A 17,124-nucleotide genomic window follows, 5' to 3' on the forward strand; every position below is an offset into this window, starting at 1 on the left:
CAGATACAGGGCAGACTTTGAAAGAGTTTCTTCTTAGTTTTAGTGGAGGCTGAGGCAGAAGGGAGTTCAAGTCTAGTCTGTGCATCTACTTTGTCTTGAGATGAAGAATGGAAAAGCTGACAGTGACTGATTTTTGTAAGAATTCTTTAACAGGCGGAAAAATAGGGGGGAAAGAGAAAAGCATTTGAAAGAAAGGTGAGTATTTGTGATGTCTCATAGTTTTAAGAAAGGAGAAAAACTGCTTCTTCAGAAAATTGAAAGTGACAGGCTCTGAACTTATTTTTAGTGTTATGAGAAAGGGCAGTGAAGGAGCAGGATCACAGTTGCTCTGTGATGTTTCTTTAATTTCTTAGTTTTTGCATTCACTGTTTTTACTGCTAAATTTAAGACTAATGAATAGCTAAATCTATCAATTCCTTGTAACATTTCTAGTTTTCCCATTTTGGTGTTCCCTCCAGCATTCCAAGGGTCTTCATTCTTATCCATTCCCCATTCAATCTCTTCCTTACTACCCTGTGGTTCAAAAAAGCATTCCCTGTTATATACTTCCTTTTTTTCCCCACGTTTTGTGTCTCCTCCTCCTGTTTTTTGACAGTATGTTGGGAGCTTGGGTAGAAGTTTAAATTTCAATTCATATTTTAATGAATGTTAGTATAGTAAATTTTCTTCAGTTTTAATGTGCAGGCCTGCTTTAGAAGGATCTAACATCTTCAAAACAAGATTATTGATTATGTCTCTGCAAATGTTGCCTTGCAGTGACACTTGTCAGAATTCCCTTGCCTGGTACAAAATAAATGATAGAAGTTGGTGAAGCCAGCATCCACTTTTTTACTTTAAATATAAGTTGGCTTTTTTGGTAAAAGGTGGTGTCCATATCATTTGTCACACAAACCTCTGTTTAGCAGAAGCGGGAGGAAAATAGTGTTGAGTGCAGTCTGTAGTTTGTGGAGTAAAGCAGTATTTTACATCATCTACAGCTAGTGCTAAACTTTATTATTGTGCCAGCAGTTCATGGTCTGTCCTTGCTGATGTTGATGATCCTTGTTCCAGGCAGACACGACGGAAGCCAGAGGCACCCGCAGTCACGTACGCAACATATCGGGGTTCTGCAAGGATCAGGCAGCTCCTCAGGAACCAGGCAGCAACTGGAAAAGGAGAAAAAAGTCCTGAGAACAGAGATGCTTCAACAGTCAAAGGAAATGGAGAAGTCCAGACAACTCTGTCTGTGAAATCAGGATGCCTAATAAAAGAAAATGGAAGAGATGAGGATAACGATCACCAAGATGATGCCGTGTTAAATTCTTCTGCAGTTAGAGTGGGAAGCAAACAGTTTGGTAAAGCTCAGCATTGCTTGGGCAGAAGTAAGCATGAAAGAACTGCAAAGGCCACAGCTTCATCCACTGAATCATGCCATGAGTTACACTTAAGAAATTCACCTGCGTTAGCTGCAACAAAAGTTAAAAGGACATTTTCACTAGATTCATTATTGCCATTTAGTGGTAGGAACAGTGGGATCCTAAGCAATTCCACTTCCCAGAGTACTCATTCCCTTCAAGTCAGTTCTGCAAATGACTTGTTTGGAAAAGAAGATGGACTGCCAGGAGAAGCAGAAACTCTCCTCCAGACAGACAAAAATGCTACTTCTAACTTTGATAAAGAAAATTATTGTAGTAAAGCAGGTAATAAAAAGTCCCCAAAAGAAATACAGGATAATTGTTTATGTTCACCTAAGTCAAAAAGAAAGACAGTTAATGAAGAACTGCAGGAGGGGAAGGGAGAATTGTGCTGCAACCATCAAGTGAATAATCACTCAGAGCAAACATTGGATGTCCAGAGGCTTCATTTCAGTACCACTACATTTCAGCAGAAAGCAGATCAGCACACCAGGAGTGACAATAAAGATGGTGATCCAAGAAATGGTGATACACAGAAAATTGTCACAGCTGTGGACAGAGAGGAAAATCCACAGAACTCTCCTGCTACTGTTCTTTTCCCTTTCAATGAACAAATACCTACTTCACTCAGCATGGAATCCAAAGGAGGAAAGTGCTTGGCCACAGGCAATCTCACTGCCTCAGTGTCATTTATTGGACATGATGAAGATACAGCCATGGGCAGGGGTGCTTGTAATGAAGAACTGAGTGGGTCAGGGAAAGCAGTGCACGTACAAAATGGTCACGGGCTGATCCACGTGGAGAATTCTGAGGATGCTCCCACACTGCAGACTGGTTTTCCTTGTCCAGGAAAGGAGAGTGAGGAAACAATGAAGGCTTTGTCTGAGGTTGCCGTGGAAAACCTTGCCAGTGTGTCACCTTGTGCACATGGGTGTCAAAGTGTGAAAACACATTTTGATGAGCTGACAGTGCTTCCAACCCACGAGTCTACCTCTATGATGGTTCCTCATTCTGCCTTGAGATCTGAAGGAAAGCCTTTGACCAACCATTCTGCTTTCACCTGTGAAAAAGATGATGTAGAGCTAATTTCTGAATCTCCACCTGCTTCTGAAAGCAGGTGCATTAATTTTTCTTCCAAGAAGGAAAACAGCAATAAACTTAGGCTATCACCCACAGTAATTGATTCTTCATCTGACAAACAAGGAAAAATGCTGCCTTCTGCCACTAACTCTGAAAATGGCCAGATTGCTGCTTCTGAAAAGGACAGCTCTATTTTTCCAGCTGCAGAGTCTGGGAGAATAATCCCTGTGAACAGGATGACAGAGAGGCCGCCTTGCTCAGGAGGCCTGAGAACTTTGTGCCCAGCAAATTCTCTGGAACCTGAGATTACTCCTCCTGTGCTTGATAGCTGTGCTGATGGAGTAGGTGCAGAGGTTGTTTGCATCTCCAGGCCCACTTCTCCTCCTCTGGTATCCAGAGAAGCCTCCAACCTTCCTGTTTCTGCCTTGGAGATGTCCAGCACTGCTCGGGGGAACAGTAATTCTTCCAGTCCCAGAGCAAGTGATGGGGCAGATGAGGCCTTGTGCACACAACAGGCTGGCAGCAGTGTCCTGGCAGAGGCAGTGCCATCACCCATCTGTCCCTTGATACCTTTGGAAGCTGCATCTGAGTCAGCCCATTCTGAGACTGTCTGCAGGGATGCTGTGGGACGGGTGATTCTTGGTGCTTCTGCTCCTTTGGAAGCCCCTTCTGGCCAAAAAGCTGCTGCACCTGCCCAGGCAAATGGTCTCTGTTCTGGGAAAGGACAAGAATGTTCTTCTTTCCCAGATGCTGCTGTTTTGCTGAAGAAAGCTGAAGAAATTGTGGACTTGGTTTTACACTTGGCTACAGAAGAAATAATAGCAAAAGAAGGCTTTGGTGTCTGCCAGCTTTGTGGGAGCAAGGGTGGTTTAATAAATATGGATATTACAAATTATCAGAAGGCTGAGAGTGTACAGCTGGCAGCAGGAGAAATCCAGTCAGCTGTGCAGTCATTAAAAGATTTTAATGAGCCCAGTGGAGGAGGCTCATCTTCGTTTACAGGAAATGAAAGAGTGGATACAAATAATAAAGATAAAAAGATACTCTCTTCCATTCCTGATAAAATTGACCTTCATAGGGCACTAGAACTCAAAGCAAAAGAAACAGTTGATGGGGTCATTAACTCAGCCATACAAAAACTGGCATCCAATCAGCAGCAAGGCCCTGAGAGGAAAAGGCTTTCTGGAAATGTTCAGCCCAAACCTGAGGCTGAAATACCAAAGGCTTTAAGTCTGGATATGGGATTTCCTGCCAACATTCAGGAACCAACAGAGATGGTTGAAACTCAGACTGTAGCTGTAAACTGTGAAAGGGCAGATTGCTCAGGTCCTCCTTTGCTTCCACATTGTATGGAAAATGGCATAGGTTGGCCCCAAAAAGATGAAAAAGTAGCAAATAATGCAATTAGTCCTCAAACAAATGGATTTCTTTCCTCTGGCAGTTTAGCAAGGCCGGAATCAGATCTTCTGACACCAATAAAAGAGAGGCACAATGGAAAGGTGTGTGACCAGCTGGCTGCAGCAGAAATGTGTGGCAGAGTATCAGCAGTTAGAAAATCTGATGGAACTTTACATTTTACAGATAGAGATGCTACTATGGCTGAAGAAACACTTTTGCCTTTGCAGTTAAAAGGTTCAAGCAATAATACAAATATGCCAGAGTGCACACTGCTGCCAGCTGCAAATGTTAATTTGTCATCTTTTATGTGTGATGAAGAATGTATCAGCCTGCAGAGTGACTCCAGAGATAAAAGCAGCCCTCAGATGTCTCTGGAAAGCAATGCAGAGGACAGCCTGCACGAACACTGTGGGAAAGAGGCTGCAGAGGAAGTACCTGTACGAGCAGAAGCAACCTTACAAAATTCCGAGGCAGTGGAGAGTGAAGAGGAGCTAGCAGAAGGGGCAAATACTGGAGCAGAGGTTAATGCTGGGTTAGATACGCAGTTAGATACACTGAGATTTGAGTCCATGGTACCTGAACCGTGTGTTCCTGGAGAGGCCAGTGAAGGGAAACACTGCTTCAGCACAGGCTTTGCCCAAAATAATGGCACTCTGAAGCTGGCACAAATCAAGGGTCAAGACATGGAGAGAAATGATCAGCTTGAAGGAAATGGCCTGGACTACAGCAATGGCATGAAGGAACCAACAGAACTTTTGGCCTCTTCTCCCCTAATTGAACAGTGGGAAAACAGTTCTTTTACCATCATTTATGAAGGTGCTCTTCAAACTGAGAACAAATCTGTCTCAACTGACGAGATGCAGACTGGTTCTCTTTCTCCTTCTGATTTGCCTTCAGATAACACAGATGATCTGAGGCGTGCTGGAGCAAGGAGCAGGCAGGAGTCAGGGTGTCTGTTTGGGCAGGACAGCAAGGGGAGCGCAGCAGCCGAGAGCCGCGGCTCGGAGTCCTTCCTGAGCGTGGAGGCCAAGCGCTACAGGGTGTATCCTTTCTCTCTGTCCCCCATCTACGAGGATGACAGCTCCCAGGAGGATGTGCTGTCCACGGACGTGTCCCCAGAGAGCCGTGCTGGGGGAGCCTCCAAAGACAGCTCTGAGCACGCTTCTGTGCTTTCCCTCCTCCAGTCGGTGTCCGAGCGCTTGCAGTTCACTGCCCGCTTCAGCCAGGAGGAGGAGGATGAGGAGGATGGGGTGGAGGAGGAGGAGGAAGAGCCTTCATATGAGGAAGATGTTCTTGATGTTGAGAGAGAAGACAACTGCCTTTCCAGTCAGTGCAGAGGGGATTTTAACGCAACCCCTCAATCAAATGACCAAAGTAGATCTTTTCTTGAACAATCATTTCTTCTTTCAGAAGAGCAGCTTGACTCACAGGAGCAACCAGAACAGTTTCCAGATGTGTCTTCTCCCAGTCAGACACCTTGTAAACCAGTTCCAGAGAAAGCTGATGCTGCTGTAACACAGCCTCCTACAAGTGTGTACTACCAGTACTTGAAATCTGCCAGAAAAGGCTCTTCTGAAAAGGGGACCAGGTTTGGAAGCTTTCTTCAGGATATGCTGCAGCCAAAGAATCACTGGTTTCAAGACAACACTGTGCTAAAACTGGGAGAACTGTCAGCGGTAAGATGTCATGTCACATGATATTTATAATCAAAGTGATTACCCCAAATTCAAAGTTCCTTCCTCCCTATCCTCCTTGCTACCTTTTAATTAAGTTTTTGTCATTAAAAAGCAATCAAAAGTTTTTATCAGAAGTTATTAGGCTTTTTTTTCATAGTTAAAAAAAAAGAATTCTGATAAAATAAATTTTAAAAGCTAATAGTCTTTGTTCAGCACACAGGTGAAAGTGATTTAACTGTAAAACAGAATATGTGAACAGAAGGTAAAATTGGGAAATATGCGTAATAAAAAGTCTCTGTAATAGCACAAGACAGATTTCTCCATGTTAAGGACATTTCAACCTGAAGGTGATGGAATTGCCTTTTATATGAAAATTGTCTTTCACTTCTGAGATTAATAGAGTTGTCTTGTCCAAAAAATGTGTAACTATCAGTTTACTGTGCTCTTTGATTGTTTGATCACAGTGTCTTCTACAAACTATAGCTCAGTTAGCAAGTAGGTAACATAGCTGCTTCCATAGATTAGGATTTCTTTTTTTAGTTTGCTTAAAGCAATGGCAAATGAGGGTATAGAAAGAGTTCTTCCCCTGTTTAGAATCTGAAAGTGCCACATAGACCAAGTGTGTAACTGAAGAAGTCTTTCCACAATGTTGGGAATACTCCAGTCTGTGTTAGATGTATCTTTTGTTCTTTCTTCTGTTAAGAAATGCAGTTTATTGTTTACTGGGAAGGGGTTAATACATTTGTAAAGGTTATAACTTCCATAACAGCTCTTCCTTTCTAGCACATGCTGCTTTCTGCTGATTCACCCTGTTAAATAATTTACACCAGCTCTGAATGGCAGTGAAAGAAATCTTGGGGTTTTTTTCTACTAAAGACAGTTGTGTACATGTACAGGAATAGTGGACCCAGAATAATTTGCCTGTGCTTTGTGCCACTGTTGGAGTTGTTAATAGTTGTTTGCCATGTCCTTTTAATTTCAGAACCTCATTGACAGGTCAAGTCTCAAGTACAACCCAAGACCAGGGAAGGTAAGCAGAGTTGATGTCACATAAATCAAGATGATACATGGAATAATTTGTCATACTGTAATTTTTGAAAGGAAAGCATCTAAAGTTGTTAGTTTAACTATCTGTTTTTTTATATTAATAGCATGTACTTCCCCTGCTAACAGTGAGAATATATTATTTAAAATCCTGCCACTAGTAATATTACTGTCTTTCTGAGCAGTTGTTTTCATTGAGTAGAGTGTTTCATAAAGGAAGAAACTGTGCAGGCTCTCAGTTGGGTGGGCACAAATTGCAAGCAAAAAAATAACTGTGCTCTGTGTTGAAATGGGCCCTCATTTGCATGCATTGTGTATTGTTTCAGATTATTATTTATGATACTTGTGGCAACAAAAGTAAACAAGAAGTTCATTCAGATGTGCTAGATGCCTCATCATGGATCTTTCCCATTGGAACAGTACTTAGGATAATTAGAGGATGGTAAGAAATCCAGGTGGTATTTAAATAGAGTCTTTCCAAAAGACTGCCTGTGTGTTCCTCTTGTGTTTTTATTTCTTTTATTTGTGACACATGTCCCATCTGCAGTAGTGTCTTTTTCTTGCTTTATAATTAGACTGAAACCAGTGAAAAAGCATAAAACAAAGTTTTAAATGCTGCACTAAAAAAATAGATTGCTTCTCCTGGGAGCTAGCTTCAAACAAGACGTTTCTAATAGAGCCACAAGTGAGTTTAGAGCTCTTGCCTGAAGTGCTGAGCCAGTGCAGCCATAATCATGACTAGAAATATGTGAATTTAAAAAAAAAAAAAGGTGGATTTTTACAGTTCAGTTTCATTAGTTTCATTATACAGTAGCTGATGCAAAAGGACCATCAAATGAACATTCTCAGCTGCTGGTTTCAATGTGGCATTGAAAGGAGTGTGGCTACAGAAGGATATATACAAGGACCTTTAGGTTTGCAAGTGTTCCTCAGTTTGCTTTGGGAAGCTGGGGCCAGGTCTGTGTCAGTTGTTGCACTGGAATTTAATTAGTGGGGCTTACAGGGAATGTTTCTGACTGTCAGCCGTGCATGTCACATTTATGCAGTTTTCAGGCAGCCTGTGTGGCTGTGCATACATTTCTTTCACATCCTAAGGAATTCTGAATGCCATTATTAGTATGTTTTCTGCCTTTGATAGTGTCTGCCTGAGCAGGACACATTTTGATGTGACAGTTAATATATTTGTCCTGGTAAAATAAGGCTGCTCATTCACATTGGAGTTTAGCTGCATTTTTATTTTATGTTTTATTCTGGAGAAGAACTGTGTATTTTACTTTGCAATACCAAAGTGCAGTTGACTACTGAGGGACAGCATAAGAAAGATGTGATATTTGTTTTGGTAAGAAGAGAATTTTCCTGGGCTTTCCATCAGATATGCTCTACCAGCAATGACTCAGTTCATTTTATCATTATTGCAGTTGGATTTTTTATGAGAAACCAAAGTTCCAGGGCCGAAGACACGTACTAGAAGAAGGAGAAGCTGTGCTGGATCACCTTTGGGATCTCCCAGGCATAAAACATCATCGAAGAAACCTCACAGTTGGTTCCATCAAACACGTAACAAAGGTACAGACTTTCTCCACAATATTCTCACATGCATAATTGATTTGTTGGTCACACTGGTGTATTGCCAGCAATGACAGTGTGTGTGTCATGTTCCTGACTTTATCCACATTTGCTGTGACTCAGTTTTTTCACTTTCTAGGTGATAAATTCCAGGGCTTTTGCTGTGCTAAATTTCCCTTTCTTCCTGAGTTACTGAGCAGGTGGATTATGTTTCTTTGCCACAACCCTCATGTGACACAGGCTCCCCTGCTTTTAGATGTTTACCTGTCCACTTATTTGAAATAAAACTGAATCAATTCATGTTTTGGAAGAAGTTTTTATCTTAACCTGTCTGCTGTGTCTGTATGGCTTCTGCTTCAGTAGTAGTTGGGTTTCCAATCCTGTTTGCACAGTGTGGCCTCCACAAACTGCTGCCATTCCCTCTACAGCTTTTGTGCCATCTGTAGGATCTGCACTTGGACCAGTGTACACCTACAGCATGTAGCTCTGCCTGCAGCCATCAGTTTAGAAGGCTTTTTGTTGAAAAGATAAGAATCAAATGTCGAAAACTAAATATAATGCATCCATTGTTATTCAGTGAATGAGGAATATATTTTCCAGATCTTGTGATTTAAGAAGACTTAGTGGTCTCATTGTTCAGTGCAACATTCCAGTTGCTCACAGGGCAGTGGCCCTTACTGTGAATGGATTATCATTTGTATCACAATGTGAAAGATTTTCAGTAAAGTGGTTTCTCTGTTTTTTGCTGGTATAGAGGTCATTTTAAAATTGATAACCTTTTTGTCATCAGTACAGGGGCATTATGTCATAACAATTAGAAATACTTTTTCATTCTCTTAAAAAACTTAGAAATTAATTAATTCAAAAGAGGCTGACTGAAGGCAAGAATAATTAAGTTAACATTATTTGAGCTAAACATATTAAAACCTTTGATCAATATGCAATATGAATGTTGATCAATAATGTGGAAATCAACTAAATAAATGAAGGTATTTCACAATAACAGCCAAGGGAAGCTGGATGTGTCTTGGCTGTGAAAGAGGACTCTTGGATAGGAAAGATACTTGTTTAACTTCATCATGCTTGATAAAAACCTTTGCAGTACAGCTAAATAGCTTTGACTTTTGTTCTTCTTCCAGTCTGTGGTTCATTTATGTGGAACACAGATGGAAGGCTTTGTTACTTTACACTAGTTCAGTAATCAACGCTTTCCTCGTGTAAATGAAACCTTTAGCAGCTGTGGTTGGTGAGTTTACTGCTCTCACCAGCCAGGTTTTGTCCTCTACACCTTGATTCATGAAGGCATCCCTACTTTTTCAGGTTGTTTTTTACCTGCTGTGGAACTGCTTTTGGAAGGTAGTTTCCCAAAGTGCTACCTTATTTATTTATTTTTGTGGAATATATAGGCTTTGTTTTTATTTGACAAATAGTGGATTCTTTTTCAGGCAGCTCGTGTGTATGTGTTTTACTGCCTTTTCTTTTTCACAGGCTGTCAGTGTCTTTTCTCCAGGGTAGTTTGGCCATACTTGCTCTGTGTCCAGGTTGTCTGACTTGTCTTCCAAATTTTCAAGTAGTTTTTTTAAGGGTCTTTGTCATTTAACAGATTAGAACATTGACTAAATATTTGAGAAGAAAACAACTTGCCAAGAAGAGGAGAAACAGTTTTTTACTAAGGAAACTGTAGGAGGTACATTTAATTTTTTTTTTACTAGCATACTGTCTGAAGAACAGTCTGCCAGTAGCCTTGTGCTCTTGATTTGGCTTCAAGCCTCCCCAAAAAGCAGAGATTCTGTTAAATTTTTGGTTAGCTTGTGGCCTGCCTAACCATGGATATGCATTAGGTGTATCCATGTGTATTTAATTTCAAGAAAATTGTGGGGAAAAGATTCCAAAGAAACAGATTGTGCAGCCAGTAAAATGAAGACCTGTCTGAAATGATGTGGAGATTGATTTCCCCTAAGACAAAAGCCAAGGCCAGCAAAGTCTGCCTGCACTCCCAGGTTCAGTGCAGCTCCTGCAGCACAGTCTGTTTAGCCAGGTCATTTCTCTGGCCTACTGTAAACACATATTTTGACTTTTTTGCACATTGGGCTTCTTTCCTATCTGTTTCTGGAAACCTAAAGGGAGTGCTAAATATTTTGTTCCCAAAAATAAGAGCCAAGAAGAGTTCCTGACACCTCCATTCTGGAATAGTCTTGTGAACCATTGTTTTGCAAGGTGGCCAGGGATCTGAAACAGCAGTTTATAATCACTGTCTGCAAGATGGTTAGGCAGGGATTACCTGGATTCCTTGTGGAGTCTCCTTAAGCAAAGCTCTCTGTAATGGGATTGTTCACACTATTACAGGAAGGGTGTGTTTCTCTTGTTGTGTGGTTTTTCTGGTGAAAAGAAGCTAATAATTTAAGCAGGGACTTCTTTGTCAGATGCCATAGGAAGACACTCAGCAGCTTCAGATAGTCTCTCTTGCTGGCTGGTTCTTTACAGGACAGTAATCATTTATTTCCTTTGTATGATTTCATTGGCCACCCCTGCTAAGTTCTGTAGCTGGGTTTGGTGGTGGTGAGTGGTAGCAAGAGTGGTACAATGCTGGAGCACTGGGAGCAAGAATTATGAATGGGTAAAAAAGCCTGCAGGACCAACAGGTCAAAAAAACAACAACAAAAAAAACCCACCTCCAGAAGCAGATAGCATCCTAAAGACAAAATGTGTATTTAAAGTGAAATGGTGTCTAGACATTACAAAGCAATCATGTTAATTCCAGAACTAATTAGGCCTGGTTTTCAATAGTCTCTTCTCTCATCCTTGTTTTGGCATTTCCCTTAAGAAGCCAGCCTTCAGTCATTCTTTGCCCTGCTGTTGACACAAAACTACCCCAGTTAAACAGGCTGATTTGATCACCTCAGCTGACAGACCAAGGAGAAGTCTCAGCAGTGCTGAGTTTATTTAACCCTGCTGGAGCTGCTAGGGCTGTAACCCTAGATCCAGAGGAAGGATAAATAACCAAGAACACCTTGAGGGGGTCAAAGGCTTTAGGTCTGTCACTTCTGCTGGACCTCTTGGTCAGGCTAGAAAAATGTCAGAGATGCCACTGAAGAGGAATATTTAGTGCTAAAGGCTTAAGGGTTGTGTTAATCCTCTTCAGAAGGAGCTGAGGGGAGAGCAGAAAGGGGAAAAGGCTCCCTAAAGCCCAGGAGGGAAGCACAGGCATTCCAGGATGACTGCGTGGAGGCTGCAGGAGGATACCACAGAGTAAGGCAGGCAGAGAGGGATGCCTGGAGGCTGTGATCTACCTGAGCATTTGCTGGTTGTGTGTTAGCACTGGAAATGAGCACAGCTGCCTAATGTGCTTGCCCTGCTTTTGGTTCTGGTTCTGCCGGATGTGTCTGTAGGACAATGAGCGTGTGAGTTTGGACTGCTTGTGATGGGGGCTGGCACAGTTTGGGGGTGGCTTTAGGGAGCAACCTTCCAGTTTGGGATCTGGGCTGGAATACTGTGCTAGCAGTTTTGCATGATAATAGTTGTGCATGTGTGTATCTTATTTCCAAATCTTGACGCCTTGCAGATGGCAGGGCTTTAGACTGAAGGATTTCCACCTGACTGCTGTCATATTTGTATGGTTTTCATTTTGTTTCTAAAGATGGTGGCTTCATTGGGAATGTTAAAGGAGCCATTGGGAATGTTAAAGGAGCCTGTGAAAGTAATGAGGGCTGTTAAATATGCTCAGGCAAATATGAACATGCTGAGGCCAATATTTACCAAACTAAATTTGCATGCTTTAATTGTATAGGTTAATGGCATGGGACAGAGTGTGTGCTGCAAATATATAGCATTCATCTCATACAGTAATAATAAATGTTACCATTCTCTGCAGTCTGTGCATCAGTACAGGTAAATTGAACTCCTTATTTAAGTCAAAATGTGTATTTGTGACTTAAAAAAATGTGCTTAGAAAATATGATGTACTTCTTGCTTGACCGTGTTACCGCCTTTAAAAATAAATATTTGAATTGGTTTTGATGAAAACCTTAGTTTGTTGTGTGACACTTTATGAAAGAAATTTGTGGACTTAATGTGGAACACACACAAAAGTAGAATCAGTACGAGTAGAGGTTTTTTATTGCTTTCAAAATCTGACTGGAGAGAGATGGTGATAAATAGGAGAGACTTTATTATGAGTGTTTGTGCTTTACCTCCCCTGGTACATTTATCATCTCTTGAGCTGGAGACTGCCTCATGAGCTTCAGAGTCAGGAGAGCAGACTTGAAAAGAGCTTACAGACTGCCTCTTTCCAATCTTAAATGAAAAACAAAAACAAAAGACCTCCTACTGAATTAAAATTAAGCATACTCCATCTCCTCTTCTGTCTGAGCCCTCAGGCAGATACTTTTATTTTGCTACTTGTCTAGTCTTGTAGATACTTAGTTTCAGAATTTATCTGAAGCCATTAGGAGTCTGCCATCATTATTTGTGGAATTCTTCTAGGTGCAACTTCAATTTTTTGAATCAAGCTTTATTACTGAATTTATGAATTTCAGCCTTCTTACATATCAGATATTTTTAGAAAAAAAACCACAGACTTCAAGTATTTCTCAACTTTGATTTAGTAAGATACATACACGTGTAAGAACTATGGGGTGATTTTTTTTTTTTTAATCTTGTCTAGCAATACGCTTAGAATTGAGGAATGGAGTTCCTTAGCATGTTCCCATAAAGCAGCATTGTACTAGAAAGTCTTTTTTCCTGATTTCTCTGGGTTTGTTAATCGGAAAACAAAAATCCCGGTGTTGCAGTTTCTGCTCTAAAAACAAAGAGTGAGCATTGTTTGTAAGGTACAATACAGAGGAAACGTGACTGTGCAGGAGGGAGAGTTGCCAAGGCAGTATTACTGTGTTACCTCAGGTCTCGGGAGGAAAGTGAAACAATATCCTCAAGTGCATCCATTCTGATTGCCACACTTAGTGCTGACAGTTCAATAGCTAATGAAAAATGCTGTGAACAAGAAGTGGGATGTCACCCCATGAAAACCCCACTAAAACCCCACGTGCAAAAGGAGAGCACTGCAGGTGCTGTCACAAGATGAGGTGCTGTTGCTGGGTTTCCCTGCAAGCTCTTGTGTTCTTCCTTTCAGAAGCCACAGTCCTGGCAGGATCTCTGTCACAGTGTGCCCCTCCTGGCTCCTCCCCAAATCCAGAAATTGGGTGCTTCCCTGGGGACACCTTCAGAGACCACTCCTCATCCCTCTTCTCTAGCACACATGAAAGGGGCATCTTCCTCCAGCCACGTTAGGATTTTGGGAATCTTTATATGCTGTTCAAGCCCTCTGTTTTAAAGCAAATGGGCTTGTGGGTGAGGAGGAGAAGGGGAAGTGTTCTGGGAGGTTGTGGCTGCGAAGTGAAGTTTTCCAGCTGCACACATGAACTGCCTTCCACTGGTCTGGAACACCCTGTGAAACAGGGATTTGCAGATCCTCGTTGGTTCAGGGTGTGCTTGAGTGCTGGGGAACAAATTGTTGGCAATGCATATTATATAAATACTGCAAAATGAGGGTGGCTCAATAAAATCCCTGCAAATTCTAGAATGGAGCATGTGGTCAACAGGTTGCTCTCCTGTAGTATCTCTTAGTAGTAAACCTCCAGCAATGAAATTTCCTGTTACCTGTGTGGTAACAGGAAAATTGCTGAAGTGCCTACTTAACAGAATAGATGTGTTTTAATACTGATCTTTTTTTCCTTCTTCATCTAAAATGCTGCAGATTTATTTAGCACAACAAAAACATTGAATTCATATGGCTTGATACTGTAGTTGCATTCTGCATTACAGAACTTAATTGTTGTGGAGGGGCAGCGGTGGGAATGTAATGGATACTTCTGGAAAGTTTTAGATAATGCAAGCATCATGTGTGTGATGGAAACATTGCCTTTTAGAAAAGAAGTCAGTCTTACAAAGTTGTTCAGTCCTTTGGTTGGAGAATATTTAAACTGGCCTTTATGCAAGTAGCCTGACAGCCATAAATTTCTTCTTTGAAAATTAGTGGGAGCTGGAAATTTACCTCCCTTGGCTTTTCTAAAAATTCCAGCCTCCATTTTAAAAAGAATAAAACCCTTCCATCATATGAAGGCTGGAGAAGGGTGAGAAGATGGGGCAAAAAAGGGAATGTTTGGGGGCAGAGCGTGCAAGTGTGGATAAACATTACCCTTTGGTTTGTTTCCACAGGACTGTGGCATTCCAGAGGTGGAGTTCTGCCTGGCAGCTGGTAGTACAGAGGGACTTCCCATCTGCATACAGGGCGCAGCTGCCAATTTAGAAGAGCTGGATGTTGAGAAAAACCCTTATATAAGAGTCAGATCAGGAGTGTAAGTACTGAACCTTTTTAACAGCATTTTGCCAGCAGGTAGAAGAGTAATATCAGGGGATGAAAATCAGTCAGCAGTATGAACAGTATTTGGGGGGTTTGCCAGAAATTAGTAAACATACATTTAATATTACATTTAATGACAATTAATGTGTCAGCATTGTGTTCTGTGGGCTCCTAGTTTGAAGGCATTTTTTCCTAGTTGCTGGCAGACCTCTTCAGTAATTCCATATTTGAGTAGCTTTATAAATAAAGGAAGCAACTCAGCTATAATTAGCTTTTATTTCATTGGAGAATAGATACTTCTCCTGAGTCACCCACCCTGTTACAACCATAATACTGTGGCTGAGCACCAGAATGTGCATGTTACATCGCCCAAGCATTTCTCAAGCTACAGCCAGATCCTGACCTTGTGGAGGGAGGTGATGCAGTCTGACACAGGCCCCTGGGCAGCCCAGAACTTCCTGTATTGAGCAGAATGGGCCAAAACATCACAGTTCCTGAAGTCTGGGAGTTGTGTGGCTCTTCCCATAAGTAATTGCAGGATGACAGTAGCTCTTCTATTACAAGTCTTGCCTTTCCACGTGAGCCAAGCCTTCCTTCCCACAGTAAGTCTGTGAAGCCTGGGGTTGTGAAGGACTTAAAAACAGAGTCTTGTCTTAGTTTTGACAAAACCTGGTAGTTTTAAGAAAATAATTTTCCATATGGCTCTATGCCTCTTCCTCCATTCCTTGTGTGGTCTCCTAAACCTGTGTCCAGCTTTTACATTCAGCTTTTTTTTTTTTTTATTTAGAAAAGTCTGAAGGACTCCCAACAATTTTAATCTTCATGTCAAAATTACAATAGTTTTCCAAAGGATTGCTGTAAATAATCACACTTTAATAACTTCCACTGAAAAAAATGATATGGGACTGATATAAGAAGCCTTTTAATTCATAAGGTGGTAATTTTACATAAAATTCAATGCTAACATCTCATCCTCAGTGCTGACTTTTTTGTATACTCATAGTGTAGCAAGCTGGCTTTTTTAAGTGAGTGAACAAATTGGTAATTTTCTTCTCTTTCAGTTATATTTAGCTTGGACTAAGAAAAAGTATTTGAGATCTTCCTAGCAGTGATGTTGCCAGCGTATTTAAATACAGTTTTGTTTTGATGTGCCATCTCAAACATTATCTAGCTCTTATGAGTACAAAAGGAAAATAATTTTAATAAGATCTTTGTTTTTGGAATGTAATTGATGAACTGATTGAGTCATTTGTCCTTACTGTTGTAGATGGCTTGCTTATTCAGACTTGAATTACAAGGGAGAGATGACAGTTTTGGAAGAATGTGATTCACCACCTGAAATTCCTTCAGCAGATGTAAAATCTCTGCGTCCCTTAAGAATGGTGAGGACTTCACAATTCCCTGATAATCCCCTGTGTGCCCTCCTTTTTTTTTTTTTTTTATATTGTTGCTTCCCCAGATGTTTTGACCTAAATACAGCTTGGGCTCTGATGTTCATTCTGGGTTAATCCTCCGTGGTGTGCTTGCTTTGGTCACCGTGACTTGTCAGGCTTCTGCACCCCCAGCATCTTCCTGGGAACTCCTGTTGTTGGCAGGAGGTCTGATAAGACAGAAAGGCTCTTCATTTTATTGCACCCAACACCAATTAATTAACAAAAATGCCCTTCTGAAGTTTTTGATTTTATTTTTTTCAGTTAGGGTCTACTGGGGATGGAAGACCAGATAAGGACTTTATTACCCAGTAGTATTTCTCTGCACACAAATCTGGAGAGGTGCAGCTGGTTTTTGTGTTGACAGACAGCACTTGGATCTGCGTGTGAGAGAGATGGGAAGGGGTATAACACAAATTTTACTGTGTACATAGCAAGCCCACAGAGACAGTTTAAAAGCCATAAAGGGATAAGACCTAATGGCTGTCTCTTTAGTCACTCAAGTGAGGTCAGTCCCTTATTCCCTCACAGAGCATCATTCACTCACATTTCCACAGAAGATGCATTTGTTGTATTTGCTCTTTGACCATAAACATAAATATGTCACTCTATTTTCTCTCTCTCCTGCTGTTTTTTCTAGTGTTGCACCATTGTGCTATAGAAATTTGTAATGCATACAACAAAGCTTTAAAAGTTAATTTCAAAAACTGGTCAGTATCAATTAGTTTAAAAACATTTGCTTTAGAATTCTAGGCCATGAAGGGATACTTTGAAATTGCTTGCAGTCTAAGAGGTTTGTCAGTGCACTGATTTGTTTGATTTGTTTGTAGGTCAGGTTCATAGTGTGCCTGGCCTTTTGAAATCTATGGCCAGCATTGAAAGTGGTGAATATAATTGCAAAGACGTCATGCTCTGATGGTACTGTAAAACACATGTCAGAGTGGAACTAGAGGTTTGATATAAATAACTAATTTTCCTCTCATCTGTTTTTAGGGTGGACTAAAGGTGCAAATGCCAATGAATGTCAAGGTAAGCACAGAGGGCACTCAGAATGAAATATAAGCACATTGGGAATATGAAATCTTCATGCAAGCTGCTTTCCTTTTGTTTAGTGTGTGATCTTTGATCACTATTCAGTGCTTGCTGGTGAAGAAAAATTCCTTAATGCTGTCAAGTTC

At 41.1% G+C, this 17,124-nt stretch overlaps 1 protein-coding gene across 1 annotated transcript in view; it reads left to right on the plus strand.

Annotated features, from left to right (window-relative positions):
* Positions 1–17,124, plus strand: part of CRYBG3 (crystallin beta-gamma domain containing 3) — an 80,568-nt gene that overhangs the window by 36,025 nt on the left and 27,419 nt on the right. Inside the window, exons 4-10 of the mRNA XM_064728250.1 lie at positions 1,051–5,548; positions 6,531–6,578; positions 6,919–7,034; positions 8,011–8,158; positions 14,372–14,511; positions 15,784–15,898; positions 16,940–16,975. Coding sequence (XP_064584320.1) covers positions 1,051–5,548; positions 6,531–6,578; positions 6,919–7,034; positions 8,011–8,158; positions 14,372–14,511; positions 15,784–15,898; positions 16,940–16,975 — 5,101 coding nt within the window. The remainder of the gene's footprint in view (positions 1–1,050; positions 5,549–6,530; positions 6,579–6,918; positions 7,035–8,010; positions 8,159–14,371; positions 14,512–15,783; positions 15,899–16,939; positions 16,976–17,124) is intronic.

This window comes from Zonotrichia leucophrys, chromosome 1, assembly GCF_028769735.1.
Source record: "Zonotrichia leucophrys gambelii isolate GWCS_2022_RI chromosome 1, RI_Zleu_2.0, whole genome shotgun sequence".
NCBI lineage: Eukaryota > Metazoa > Chordata > Aves > Passeriformes > Passerellidae > Zonotrichia > Zonotrichia leucophrys.